Source organism: Gobius niger (genome assembly GCF_951799975.1).
Source record: "Gobius niger genome assembly, chromosome: 21".
NCBI lineage: Eukaryota > Metazoa > Chordata > Actinopteri > Gobiiformes > Gobiidae > Gobius > Gobius niger.
Genome location: NC_136872.1, coordinates 25,140,544 through 25,155,200, shown reverse-complemented (window position 1 = coordinate 25,155,200; position 14,657 = coordinate 25,140,544). Strand labels below are relative to the sequence as shown.

General features: G+C 44.7%; 2 protein-coding genes across 2 annotated transcripts; both read right to left on the bottom strand.

Annotated features, from left to right (window-relative positions):
• Nucleotides 1-1,387: 1,387 nt before the first annotated feature.
• Nucleotides 1,388-3,037, bottom strand: LOC306980659 (E3 ubiquitin-protein ligase TRIM21-like; the record flags this gene model as incomplete). The annotated part of the gene is made up of 1 exon (XM_079580087.1): nucleotides 1,388-3,037. One exon carries the CDS (start codon nucleotides 3,035-3,037, stop codon nucleotides 1,388-1,390), a length of 1,650 nt encoding a protein of 549 aa, XP_079436213.1.
• A 9,198-nt stretch (nucleotides 3,038-12,235) lies between these two features.
• LOC306980658 (E3 ubiquitin-protein ligase TRIM21-like) lies at nucleotides 12,236-13,897 on the bottom strand (the record flags this gene model as incomplete). Its single annotated transcript, XM_079580086.1, has 2 exons — nucleotides 12,236-13,159; nucleotides 13,262-13,897. The coding sequence occupies 2 exons, from the start codon at nucleotides 13,895-13,897 to the stop codon at nucleotides 12,236-12,238; spliced, it is 1,560 nt and encodes a 519-aa protein (XP_079436212.1).
• Nucleotides 13,898-14,657: the final 760 nt, after the last annotated feature.

Genomic DNA, 14,657 nt, shown 5'->3' with positions numbered 1-14,657 from the left:
TGTGCGTGGAGGTGACCCGATTATATCTAGCCGGTATGTCTCAACCTCCCGCACAAGCTCAGGCTCCTTCCCCCCCAGCGAGGTGACGTTCCATGTCCCGAACGCCAAAAGCTGTGCATGTGGACCAGGTCGTCGAGGCACCGCCTCGACTGCCACCCAGTCCTCTCCGCACCCGACCCCTACGGATCCCTCTGCGGGTGGTGAGTCCACCGGAGGGCGGGCCCACGTCGTCCCTTCGGGCTCTGCCCGGCCGGGCCCCGTGGGCAGAGACCCGGCCACCAGACGCTCGCGTTCGGGCCCCAAGTCCCGGCTGCGCCATGCCGGGCAACGTCACGGTCCTTGATTGTTGTACGTCCATATGGGATTTGTGAGCTGCTCTGCGTCTGACCCGTTACCTCGGACCTGTTTGCCATAGGAGACCCTACCAGGGGAATAAAGCCCAGGACAACATAGCTCCTCGGATCATTCAGGTACTCAAACAACCCCACCACGTTAAGGTGGCAGCTCATGGGGTTTGTCAAAAATCCAGCAGAAAAAATGTCAAAAATCCAGCAAAAAAGACAAAAATCCAGCAAAAAAAAGACAAAAATCCAGCAAAAAAAAGACAAAAATCCAACAAAAAAAGAGAAAAAAATCCGGCAAAAAAGTAATAAAAAAGTGACAAAAACACATGAGGGAAATAAAAAGTGTCGACAGAGGCAAAGAGGAGAGAATGGATTTGGTTTTGGCGGGGGGTAAGAGGTTAATGCAAGTTTATAAATGAAAGGTCAGTCCATGGGGGCCCTTGACTGTTGGGGGGGCACAAGCAGCTGCCTGCCCTGCCTGATGGTGAAGCTCCGCCTCTGCTCGACCAGACTCCTCCATCAGGAGCTTTTAAAGACTCAGACCTGATGAACTGTGAGTTTTTATATCACATGGGTGGTCGTAAATACTGGATAATATTCTCTGTTTGTTTGTTTTTAGATCTTTGATAAATGTGTTGGTTCATGAGCTCTGTCCTCTCCACAAAATCACAACAAATAAAACACATTTTCCAAGAGTTTATTGATCTTTTTTGTCCCAAACACAATCATTGACATTTTGACAGAATATTCCATTAATAAGGAGTTTATTTAAAGAAATCCCAAATGCACTAAAACATGTAGAGTAGGATCTTTAGGGTGAGTTCTGTGACACGTGAAGCAAAAGCAGAGAATGTAAAGTGAAGACTTTGTACAGAGCCCTTTATTCTAACGTCTCATATGAACTCAGGAAACACCGGCTCTTTCCTTATTCACACTTTTTACACACAAGAAGATCCTTATTGTCTGTCCTGCAGCAGAGACACAAACCAACACACAAACAAAGCCTGAGTCACTGTTGGAGCTGCTGTTCAGATACAAGTGTTTCATTTAAGACCTTCACAAACTGGAGACTCTGTGTCCACAGCTGAGATGATCAGAGGAGCAGAGTTTGTTCCTCCATCATTTAGACAGGGACAGAAATAAGGAAAGAGTTTCTCCTTGAAGCAGCTGCCAGTGAAGGAGTAGAGGAGATCTGCAGAATCTACGTCATAAAAGGAGACCAGACCTGCTCCATAGTCCACAAACACCCCGACCTTCTGAGGAGGCCTCAGTGGAGACAGGAGGACAGGAAGGTCTGCAAAAGCTTTGTATTTAACTTTGTCTCTCAACGCAATGGTCCAGAATCCGTTCTTTGGGCCCAGAGTGACCGATCCCTTCCTGTCGACGGACTCTCGGGCGACGCCTAAAGTCCACTCAGTTTTCCCTTTGACCTGAACCTCAAAGTAGAACCTGCCTGAAGAGAAACTCTGTTTTCCTAAAACAATAACACATGGATCAAACCTCTGAGGAGAGTCTGGGAGCTTCTTCTTCACATCAGTGTCATGAACCTGTTTGAGATCTTCAGACAGAACCAGCTCAGGATGAGCAGAGTCTGGGTCCAGAGTGACGTCCACAGCAAACGTCTGAACTCTCCTCAGCTCTAAGGTTGAAGGCAGTTGTTTGATCTTCTGTGAGAGACTTGTCTCCAGCTCAGACAGAGCTCGGGCCGCACTGCCCTCACACGTCTGCGGCTCAAAGCTCACGCTGCTCCAGTCCTTCAGGCCAGCAGGGGGCAGTGCAGGGCAGCGCTGTAGAAAGTGGAGGGGGTCTGTAGAGAGTGAGAGCTGCTGGGCCTCAGTGCTGCTCTTCTCCAGCTCACACATCTCCTGCTGCAGCTGTTGGATCAAGGCCTGAGCGCGCTCCTTATGTTTAGAAAGACTTTGTTCCAGGACTTTGGTGTGATGGTCCGAACATCTCTGCACAGACTCCATGATGTCACTGAAGACCTTCACCATCTGCTGTGTCTCTCTCTGAGCCTCTCTCTCACGGAGCTCCAGGGCAGCTGTGATCTCCTGGACCTTCAGCCTCCTCTGCTCCACCAGACGCTGGTTCTCAGCCACAGTCTGCTGCAGAGAGACCTTCTCCTGCTCAAACACCTCCTTCAGAGATAATACCTCATGGTTCTTGTGCTCCAGAGCAGAACATACCACACAGATGGCCTTCTGATCAGTGCTGCAGTAGAGCTCGAGCGGCTGGTCGTGTGTGGGACAGATCCTGTCCTCCAGGTCGTCCACAGGCTCCATCAGCTGGTGTCTCTTCAGTCTGGGCGCGCTCAGATGAGGCTGGAGGTGGCTCTCACAGAACGAGGACAGACAGACCAGGCAGGACTTCACTGCCTTCAGTTTGGGCTCAGAGCAGGCGTCACACTGGACTTCACTGAAGGAGGGCATGTCCTCCATAGAGCTGCTCCTCTTCTCCAGTTTGAGCTGTGAGACCATCTCAGAGAGTGAGGTGTTCTTCTTGAGCTGTGGTCTGGTGGAGAAGACCTCTTTACACAGGGGGCAGAAGCAGCTCTCAGTGGAGTCCCAGGTGTGAGAGATGCAGCGTTTGCAGAAGTTGTGTCCACATGGAGTGGAGACGGGCTCAGAGAACACCTCCAGACAGATGGAGCACATGAACTGCTCCTCAGAGCGGCTCGGGCTCCGAGAGGCCATTTCTGAAACACATTTGGGACATAAATATCAAAACGATGTGAATATTGCAATGTTTCCAGTGTTCAATCATGTTGTGTGTGTAATCATCTCCTTTAACATGGTCCTAAAGCTGCTCCTCAGTCTGTCCTTCCTTTCACTGCACAGTTTCTCACAGTCTTCAGTTCAACTCCTGTCTCCTTCAGCCTAAAGAACCTCTAACACTGGAACATTTCAAACTCAGGGCTAAGTATTTCAGGGAAGACATTTTGATGAAAGGGTCACCGTGATCACAGACGACAGAAACATTTGTATTGGTGAACATTTAAAAACATTTTCTCTTTTCTTTGGCCTGACATTTTTATTCCCCTAAATAACTGGAGCTTTGCCCTGTGGTGGACACAGGCTTCTTTTGGCACAAACCTATTGTAGGAGCAGCGGAGGAGCTCGTTCATAAAAGTGTTACAGTTGAGGAAGGTGGTTCTTTGACCACATAGCAGTGGTTTAGTGGTTTGACTGTGCAGTTCATTTATTTTCTATTATAACTTTATTATATATACCTTAACTAAGTGACAAAACTGGTCGGCCAAAAAAGTGCTTCATAAACAAAGACATGTCCAATACAATGGGTACTGAGGTCATGGTTTATTTGTTTTTGTTTGTTTGTTTGTTTGTTTGTTTGCTTCAAGTCAATGTTTGATTTGAATTTGCATCTGATTTGGCTTCAGTTACAGAAACTGAATAACCTTTAATCCTGTGGTGACAGATATTTAGATTAAGGTGGAATATTCTACTTTCATTGGGCCAAATGAAATGGCTAGTTTTATGTAGAGCATGTGCTTTTTAAACCACATTAAACAGGACGACTGCACCAGGACATGGGATATTTATGCTGAGAATAACATGTGTGACTTTTAAAATGTTATTTTACATAAAATGATGATACTATGATGTCTCTGTGGCCACAGGCCTGAACACAAAACTCAAGGGCTTCAGTCTGATTTAGTCTCACATATTTGAAGCCTGTACCTTTAAGTGTGTTGTGAGTAAATTGTTGTTGTATAAAGTTGCGCTGGAATAGACTAAAGGCTCGAGCTCCACCTTTTACTAGAACCAGATTGACTCGTCTCCAAAGCTGCACATTTATAATGCGTCAACCCAAATGCGCGCGGCTAATTAGCATCATTAAATCGGTGAAAACAGCGTGTGCGACCTGTGGCTTTTGTCACTGTATTGGCCTGAGGCTCAATTATAATAAATATGAGGAAAGAGAAACTTTAGAGGTTAAAACGAGGAGAGAAGGAGCTCCGTCTCCGTCTCTGACTCTGCACCATCCTCTTAGCGCAGGCAGAGGCAGGACTCGCCTCACCTCATGTTTAACTGTCATTTATGACAGAAAGTTTCCTCTAAGCTCCGCTAGAACAGGCTAGTGTTAAAGAAAAGCACATTAGAGCGAGGCCAGACTAAGATCTGTCATAGCTCTGTGTCATTACATTACAGAGTCCACCTCATCAAGTCACTGCTGAGGTGAAGCTGGTGCTGAACACCGGTGTGTGGGCTGAACCATTTGGCACATAAAGGGGTGTCAGGGCCCTGAGATATTATCAATCATTATTGTTTGTGCAAAATTCTGTGTAGTACCCATTGTATTTGACCCGGTTATTCAGTTCTTATAGTATCAATAATGAAGAAACTTAGAAAGTACAACACAGAACGTTTTATGCAGCATTTTTGAGGGCCCCTACCCTGCTCTGGGCCCTGGCCTAGGTACTTAGTACCCTTTACCTCCCCAGTCAGACGCCTATGACCTCACCTGTCCTTTTGGATCGGCTCAGACTTTAGAACAGCTCTGTGAGCAGCTGCTGTGTTTGATCCACACTTTTATTACATTGGCTTCAGTCAAGTTCAGAGAAACAAGTTTAAACGGATTCAACCTCAGAAATCAGCCCATGATCCAGAGTTTATACAAAGAAATGTACAAGAGTTCTTACCAGAGAGTCCTGAGGCGCAGACGGAGGAAACAGACTCTGAAATGTGACTTCCTGTTCTTTAGAGTCATGTGACTCAGAGCAAGAATCAGGACAGGCCAGTTCTAAACCAGGGAGTGTCAGGCAGGAATCAACCTGTAACAAACAACTCTGTAAAGTCAGTGGTGTAATAAGAATAAAAACTAGAGCTGTCAGAGAGTTAAACTGAGGAAGTGACATTTTCCTCCATTACATTGTTATAAATCTGGTTCAACACATTCAGATTCACCTTAGTCTCAATAAACTCCTGTTAAAGCCCTGCTCCATGTTTACACTGATGTTATAGTTATTACAAAGGGAAATAATAAACCTGTTTATATTTAGTCCATCTCACTCTTTCGCTCCTTCAGGGACAGAAAAGAAGAAACTCTCAGTGAGCGGTTCTTCTTTAACTTATTAACCGTGTCATGTCAGTGAAATGTCAGACAAAGAAGGGGCAGATTTGTAAATATTAGTTAAGAAAACATGTCTATGGTTAATATGATTCATTTAAGATTAAAACATTCTATATGACATGATCCTGATGTTAGAGCCTCTCACGATCATTTTTGTGGGATCGTTTTATCCAAAGCACTTCTTTCTTTCCATGACTTTAAGATATGAGAGTTCTCCAAAAACACGGACTCTCAGTTCTTTCCTGATAGAAACAAACTGCCAGAGGTGGAACTAAGTCACTGATGCAAGTCTCGAGTCAAGTCCAAGTCCTGAAGGTCCAAGTCCCAAACAAGTCCAAGTCCTGAAGGTCCAAGTCCCAAACAAGTCCAAGTCCTGAAGGTCCAAGTCCCAAACAAGTCCAAGTCCTGAAGGTCCAAGTCCCAAACAAGTCCAAGTCCTGAAGGTCCAAGTCCCAAACAAGTCCAAGTCCCAAACAAGTCCAAGTCCTGAAGGTCCAAGTCCCAAACAAGTCCAAGTCCTGAAGGTCCAAGTCCCAAACAAGTCCAAGTCCTGAAGGTCCAAGTCCCAAACAAGTCCAAGACGTGAAGGTCCTGGGGTCAAGTCGAGTCAGAGCTTAAGTCACAAACATCAGGGTTCAGCCTAATTCTTCTTTTCAAAATGTGTTTAATCTACTTGAAAATATGAAGTGTTTTCTCAAGATTTAGCGATTTTTAAAATTTAGGCTAAAATCAAACTTTCTAAAATCTAATGGATTTGGATTTAAAGTCTAATAAATATTCAAATTGCTACAAAATGTCAAATATATATATTTTAAATGCTTCGGTCTATGTATAAAATTACTGGGACGGCATTTTAAGGAAGGGGCCATCATACTTTGATTATCCAAAGCTTTGCCCCAAAAAGCCAGATTAGTTTATATTAATAAATTAATTCCTCCCCCCGTCCTCCACCGGCTGTCATGGTTCTGTCTATATGTGTTCTGTCCCCTGTTTTGGTCTGGTTCTGTGTCTAGTCTTTTATTTTGTCATGTCTGTTCTGTCCTTGTGGTTTTGCTTTGCTTCCCTTGTGTTGATCACCTGTCCCGCCCTAATGTGTTTCACCTGTTCCCTGTTCCTTCTGTATTTAGACCCCTGTGTTTTCCCATGTCCTTGTCGGTTCATTTGTGTTCTCATGGTGCGTTGTGTGTGTGTCCTGTTCCGTGTTCCTGCTAAGTGAGTTTTGCATTTTTTGTCTGTTCTTGGCCTTTGCCATTAAATTTCCTTTGAACCTGTTTTTGGCTGTTTTTGCTTTTGGGTCGAATCCCCACTCGTGACAGGCTCCCTGTTCAACACAAGCTCCGCCTCCTCACCTACAAGTCCCTCCATAACCTGGCCCCGCCCACCATCACCCGCACTAACCACCAGACCTTGGGGGCCCGAGCCTTCGCCATCACCCCCCCCCCCCTGGAACTCACCCCCACAGCCCGTCAGAAACACAGACTCACCAACAAACTTTAAATCAGCATCAAAACCACCTGTTCAACTTTTCCTTAAAACTGTCTTTACTTTGTTTTCTGCTGTCGAGTCTGTGAGTGTCCCAAACATCACTGTATAAATCTGACTTATTATTATTATTATTATTATTATTATTATTATTATAGAGAGTTTATACAAAGAAATGTACAAGAGTTCTTACCAGAGAGTCCTGAGGCGCAGACGGAGGAAACAGACTCTGAAATGTGACTTCCTGTTCTTTAGAGTCATGTGACTCAGAGCAAGAATCAGGACAGGCCAGTTCTAAACCAGGGAGTGTCAGGCAGGAATCAACCTGTAACAAACAACTCTGTAAAGTCAGTGGTGTAATAAGTATAAAAACTAGAGCTGTCAGAGAGTTAAACTGAGGAAGTGACATTTTCCTCCATTACATTGTTATAAATCTGGTTCAACACATTCAGATTCACCTTAGTCTCAATAAACTCCTGTTAAAGCCCTGCTCCATGTTTACACTGATGTTATAGTTATTACAAAGGGAAATAATAAACCTGTTTATATTTAGTCCATCTCACTCTTTCGCTCCTTCAGGGACAGAAAAGAAGAAACTCTCAGTGAGCGGTTCTTCTTTAACTTATTAACCGTGTCATGTCAGTGAAATGTCAGACAAAGAAGGGGCAGATTTGTAAATATTAGTAAAGAAAACATGTCTATGGGTAATTATTAATATCACAGTCCTAAAGGGTGTTTCTGTGATTCATCTGAAGATTAAAACAATATATATTTGAAAACCACAGGGTTCCCAAAGCGGGGCCTGGGACGTGTCAAGATGAAACAAACAGAAAAATGCCACTGATGTTATTGTTATATTATGATGAAAAAGATCAGCTTCTTTCGTAGGCCTTAGCTTTCAAATGAGTCTTATTATTGGGTAAAGCTGAGCTGGAGAAAAGGCGCTCGGTTCAGGCGGGGGTTAAGAGGTTAAAGAGAAAAGCACCAGCTCCTTTAGTCATGGAATCACCATTTTCACACTGTTTTACAGGCTTTCTGCTGGACTACAGGCACATTTAACTCACACTAATAAAGCTGAGTCCAAACCCAATCCATTTGGATGTTTTCCCTGAGCAGATTGTCCAGAAGAAGTGGAAAAAACGGAGAAGCTAACGTTAGCGTTAGCATGTTAGCATTAGCATGTTAGCATTCTCCGTTATTGACGTGCTTATGGGCTGTTGAAGCACTTTGCTCCTCTCCACGTCTCTTTATTTGGGAGTAAACATATCCACAGCCTTTGTTGTAGTGGTGCTGGAGTAAAGGGGAAACAGAGTGAATTACAAGACTAAAACCGGGCTAAATGTGACGTAACTGTAGTGAACGTAAATCTCCATTGCCGCGGTCGTCCCGCCCTCGTCTCCCTCTGTGGCCCGTGATTGGCTGAGACGGTCCGGGCCTGCTGTCACTCACGGTGCTTCGTGTCTCCGCCGCTGATCTTTCACCACATTTTTCATCTTTCTGTCGCTTTTTGGGAATTAAAAGTTCAACCCCGGCGGTGAAGATGGTGAAAGACAGATCCGGTAAGAGTTACATGACTTATATCCACTTTAGAAGAAAGAAAATCCACCAAACGCTCCACATTGTGCAAGTTTAAGTGGTTTGACAGATGCTAATGTCAACGTTATTTTAACCGCTTCTTCTGTAAAATAACTATTTCATTTATTTCCCCACAGTTAAACAAACTAAACAATCTGCCACAGCTTCATTACTGAGAATAGTGACAAAGAAACCGTTGTTTTTCCCCTTGAACTTCGTGGCAAAGAAAGGATTAGCATTAGCCTGTGCTAATGTAGCTCTCGGTTTATGGAGATTATCACCAACATGTCTCTGTTTCTCTGTCATATCACAGACTCTTGTTCTAACACGGATGGTTTTGTTGTGGCTTTGGTCTCGTGTTTACAGCTGGTGTCATGTTGAGACTGTCCCCAACCTGTCATGAAGAGGCTTTACCCAAATGTACAGAAAGGGCTGTTTTAGCTCTTATTTAAAGATGTTTAACCTCTTAACTCCCGCCTGAACCGAGCACATTTTCTCTAGTTTGGCTTTACCCCAATCCAAATGCTTCTGGAAAAAAGGTGAGAAAATAGCGACAGAACTGAGACGAAAACAATGATGAAGATGTGACAAAAAAGTGAGAAAACTTAGACAAAAAATTTACAAAAATTTTGACTAAAAATTGACTAAAAAGGACAAGAAAATGACAGAAAGTGATAAAAAAAATTTACAAAAAATTTACAAAAAATTTACGAAAAAATTATGAAAAAACAAAAAATGACCAAAAAAACCGACAAAAAAAAATGACAAAAAATGATCAACATGTGACAAAAAGTTACAAAAAATTAGTTGAAATTCCCCCCAAAAATGATGGAAAAAAAATCTGCTGACGTGAGGAAAAAGATCCATTTAGATGAGTTTTGTAGGTCTTAGCTTTCAAATGAGGCGTTACACTGGCCTACAGGATTTGGGTAAAGCTGAACTGGAGAAAATGCTCTCGGTTCAGGCGGGAGTTAAGAGGTTAAAGATGTTTAACCTCTTAACTCCCGCCTGAACCGAGCATCCTGTCTCCAGTTCAGCTTTACCCAAATCTGAAAACTTATTGGAAAAAAGAGCAACAAAAACGTGTCAGAAAATGGACAAAAAGTGATGACACTGGTCTTTTAGATTTGGGTAAAGCTGAAGCGAGGGTTAATCCTTATTTAAATGTATTTAGCACAACTCAGTGTGTCATATAACGTCATGTATCAGCTTAGAGATGATTGTATGATCCGCACACACAGGGCTCTGCGAGGTCCCGGGTTCGATTCCCACCTGGACCAGGCTTTTCTGTGTGGAGTTTGCATGTTCTCCCCGTGTCTGTCAGGTTCCCTCCGGGTTCTCCACTAAAGACACGTATTCTGACTCCCATAATCCAGCGACGCTGCTGTTTTCAGACGGAGACTCGGACCCGGAGCCGTCTTCAGACCAGGATGTGGAGCAGGACTCGAGCCCAGGGGCCGGCGCTCTGTGCCTGGAGAACGACTACATGACGTCCTGCGCCAAAGAGCTGGCTCTGCTGGCTCTGATGGACAAGACGGGCGACCACATGATCCAGGTGAACGGCCAGAGGAAGATGATCTTTCTGATAGCTCCAAACTGGGGTGAGTTAGAAGCGACCAAGCTGTTCCACGTTTTCCTTATTTAAATCCAGTTACGTGAGCCTTTACACGATCCAAGTCTAGTCACACAAAATGAAACATGTCGATTTTCTCAGTGGATGAAAAGAGGAACTATATTGTGAGGCGTAATGCAGAGAAAGGCCCTTACACACGTGTGAGCTGCTCCGAAGTAAGATAAAAGTCGGGTCACACTGTTTTTAATGCAGGCTAGCTGATACCATAGAAATGCACTAGCCTTGCACTAGCCTAGCGCCACGAAACTCTTCAAATATAAGAACTGCATGAATTACAAAAACACTCTGGATAACGAGGAAATGAGGCCCTATGTCAAATATCCTGAAATATCCCTTTAAGCTCCATCTAGTCCCTTTAAGGTCACTTCAGTGTTTCGATTTAAAGGCTCAGGCGTCAGAGAAAACGGCTGTAGGAAAGTTTATCCAGGAAACTGAAACCAGGATTCTGTGTTTACATGAAGCAAAACCAGGAAACCTCAAACCCCCATTATAACTTTGTGCATGTAAACACACTCCAGGTTGTCTCCCCCCTCGGCTAGGCCACGCCCCCGTGATGTCATAGCGCTAAGCATCTTGGGATTGGCAGCAATAATAAGCTAATGGAGACTTTAACCTCTTAACTCCCGCCTGAACCGAGAGGATCTTTTTCCTCGTCTGGATGGCCTCGTGAGCGCCGCCTCCTGGGAATAAAGTTCACGTCTGAAGTTTGTGACTTTAATTGTGGGTGTTTTCAAATCTGCATATTTTCATCTGAACTTTTCTCCAGAGTGAATCATGATAAATATAATGTGGTGGAGCCATGAGTCAAAAGTCTGTGCTCAGTATAAGTTATAAACATATAAACATGGGGGAACATGAGTCACTAAAGCAGCAGGAGGGGGATCAACAGCGCCACAGGGGGTTAGTGGAGAGACGGTGTAACTGCAGCACCAAAGTCATGAGGAAAACCGTGTAACCTCTTAACTCCCACCTCAACAAATTTCCCCCCAATTCTCCAAATCTAAAAGCTTCAAAACAGAGGCAAGAAACGAGAAGAAGATGAGGACGTAAACGCAACAAAAAAAGATAAAAAGTGACAAAAAAAAGACAAAAATCCAGCAAAAAAAAGACAAAAATCCAGCAAAAAAAGATAAAAATCCAACAAAAAAAAGATAAAAATCCGACAAAAAAAGATAAAAATCCAGCAAAAAAAAAGACAAAAATCCAACAAAAAAAAGATAAAAATCCAACAAAAAAAAGACAAAAATCCAACAAAAAAAAGACAAAAATCCAGCAAAAAAAAAGACAAAAATCCAACAAAAAAAATAACAAAAATCCAGGAAAAAAAGACAAAAATCCAGCAAAAAAGTGACAAAAATCCAGCAAAAAAGTGATAAAAAAGTGACAAAAACACATGAGGGAAATAAAAAGTGTCGACAGAGGCAAAGAGGAGAGAATGGATCTGGTTTTGGCGGGTGGTAAGAGGTTAATGACAGTTTATAAATGAAAGGTCAGTCCATGGTGGCCCTTGACTGTTGGGGGGGCACAAGCAGCTGCCTGCCCTGCCTGATGGTGAAGCTCCGCCTCTGCTCGACCAGACTCCTCCATCAGGAGCTTTTAAAGACTCAGACCTGATGAACTGTGAGTTTTTATATCACATGGGTGGTTGTAAATAGTGGATAATATTCTCTGTTTGTTTGTTTTTAGATCTTTGATAAATGTGTTGGTTCATGAGCTCTGTCCTCTCCACAAAATCACAACAAATAAAACACATTTTCCAAGAGTTTATTGATCTTTTTTGTCCCAAACACAATCATTGACATTTTGACAGAATATTCCATTAATAAGGAGTTTATTTAAAGAAATCCCAAATGCACTAAAACATGTAGAGTAGGATCTTTAGGGTGAGTTCTGTGACACGTGAAGCAAAAGCAGAGAATGTAAAGTGAAGACTTTGTACAGAGCCCTTTATTCTAACGTCTCATATGAACTCAGGAAACACCGGCTCTTTCCTTATTCACACTTTTTACACACAAGAAGATCCTTATTGTCTGTCCTGCAGCAGAGACACAAACCAACACACAAACAAAGCCTGAGTCACTGTTGGAGCTGCTGTTCAGATACAAGTGTTTCATTTAAGACCTTCACAAACTGGAGACTCTGTGTCCACAGCTGAGATGATCAGAGGAGCAGCGTTTGTTCCTCCACAATTGAGACCAGGACAGAAATAAGGAAAGAGTTTCTCCCTGAAGCAGCAGCCAGTGAAGGAGTAGAGGAGATCTGCAGAATCTACGTCATAAAAGGAGACCAGACCTGCTCCATAGTCCACAAACACCCCGACCTTCTGAGGAGGCCTCAGTGGAGACAGGGGGACAGAAGGACCAGCAAGAGCCTTGTACTGATCTTTGTCTCTCAATATAATGGTCCAGAATCCGTTCTTTGGGCTCAGATTGATCTTTTCCTTCCTGTTGACGGACTCTTGGGCGACTCCTAAATCCCAGTAAGTTTTCCCTTTGACCTGAACCTCAAAGTAGAACCTGCCTGAAGAGAAACTCTGTTTTCCTAAAACAATAACACATGGATCAAACCTCTGAGGAGAGTCTGGGAGCTTCTTCCTCACATCAGTGTCATGAACCTGTTTGAGATCTTCAGACAGAACCAGATCAGGATGAGCAGAGTCTGGGTCCAGAGTGACGTCCACAGCAAACGTCTGAACTCTCCTCAGTTGGTCCTTTTTGGGCAGTTGTATAAAAACTTTGTGGATCTTCTGTGAGAGCCTTGTCTCCAGCTCAGACAGAGCTCGGGCCGCACTGCCCTCACACGTCTGCGGCTCAAAGCTCACGCTGCTCCAGTCCTTCAGGCCAGCAGGGGGCAGTGCAGGGCAGCGCTGTAGAAAGTGGAGGGGGTCTGTAGAGAGTGAGAGCTGCTGGGCCTCAGTGCTGCTCTTCTCCAGCTCACACATCTCCTGCTGCAGCTGTTGGATCAAGGCCTGAGCGCGCTCCTTATGTTTAGAAAGACTTTGTTCCAGGACTTTGGTGTGATGGTCCAAACATCTCTGCACAGACTCCATGATGTCACTGAAGACCTTCACCATCTGCTGTGTCTCTCTCTGAGCCTCTCTCTCACGGAGCTCCAGGGCAGCTGTGATCTCCTGGACCTTCAGCCTCCTCTGCTCCACCAGACGCTGGTTCTCAGCCACAGTCTGCTGCAGAGAGACCTTCTCCTGCTCAAACGCCTCCTTCAGAGAAACCAGCGTGTGGTTCTTGTGCTCCAGAGCAGAACATACCACACAGATGGCCTTCTGATCAGTGCTGCAGTAGAGCTCGAGCGGCCGGTCGTGTGTGGGACAGATCCTGTCCTCCAGGTCGTCCACAGGCTCCATCAGCTGGTGTTTCTTCAGTCTGGGCGCGCTCAGATGAGGCTGGAGGTGGCTCTCACAGAACGAGGACAGACAGACCAGGCAGGACTTCACTGCCTTCAGTTTGGGCTCAGAGCAGGCGTCACACTGGACTTCACTGAAGTCGGGCATGTGCTCCATAGAGCTGCTCCTCTTCTCCAGTGTGAGCTGTGAGACCATCTCAGAGAGTAAGGTGTTGGTCTTGAGCTGTGGTCTGGTGGAGAAGACCTCTTTACACAGGGGGCAGAAGCAGCTCTCAATGGAGTCCCAGGCCTGAGAGATGCAGCGTTTGCAGAAGTTGTGTCCACATGGAGTGGAGACGGGCTCAGAGAACACCTCCAGACAGATGGAGCACAGGAACTGCTCCTCAGAGCGGCTCGGGCTCCGAGAGGCCATTTCTGAAACACATTTGGGACATAAATATCAAAACGATGTGAATATTGCAATGTTTCCAGTGTTCAATCATGTTGTGTGTGTAATCATCTCCTTTAACATGGTCCTAAAGCTGCTCCTCAGTCTGTCCTTCCTTTCACTGCACAGTTTCTCACAGTCTTCTTTCTTTCTTTTTTTTATTTGAGCAGCTGAGTATTCAGCAGATGACATGACAAAACAAACAAACTAACAGGTAAGATGCCCAAAAGGAGTAGGCAGAAGCAAGGTGCTTGTACACACCTACCCCCTTCCAAATTGACATAGTTAAAGGTCCTATATCCTGCAAACGTTTTGGAGCTTTTAGCCATGTTGTTTTGCTATTTCCTCATCAAAAACACCCCCAGAGTGGTTTGTGGCTTCATTCACGCAGCTCTCAGTAATCCTCCTGAATCCTGCTCTCTGAGGCTCCGCCTTCCTGCTCTCTGAGGCTCCGCCTTCCTGCTCTCTGAGGCTCCGCCCTCCTGCTCTCTGAGGCTCCGCCCTCTGCTGGTGAACGACTGACCTGCTCAGTTGTGTCGTAACAGCGGAACGGAAGTGCTCGACGTCTGTGATGTAATGTCTTTTTCATTATTTCTGTCGTAAGAGAGATGAAAGAGAAATAAAAAAGGATGTGCCCGAGGAGCTTCCAGGTTCAGCTGTGGCCAAAACAAACACATCCCTGAGCGTCTGAACAGATCAGTCATGTTTGCGCTGCAGCTGAAGATGGAGCTCGTTATAACTTATT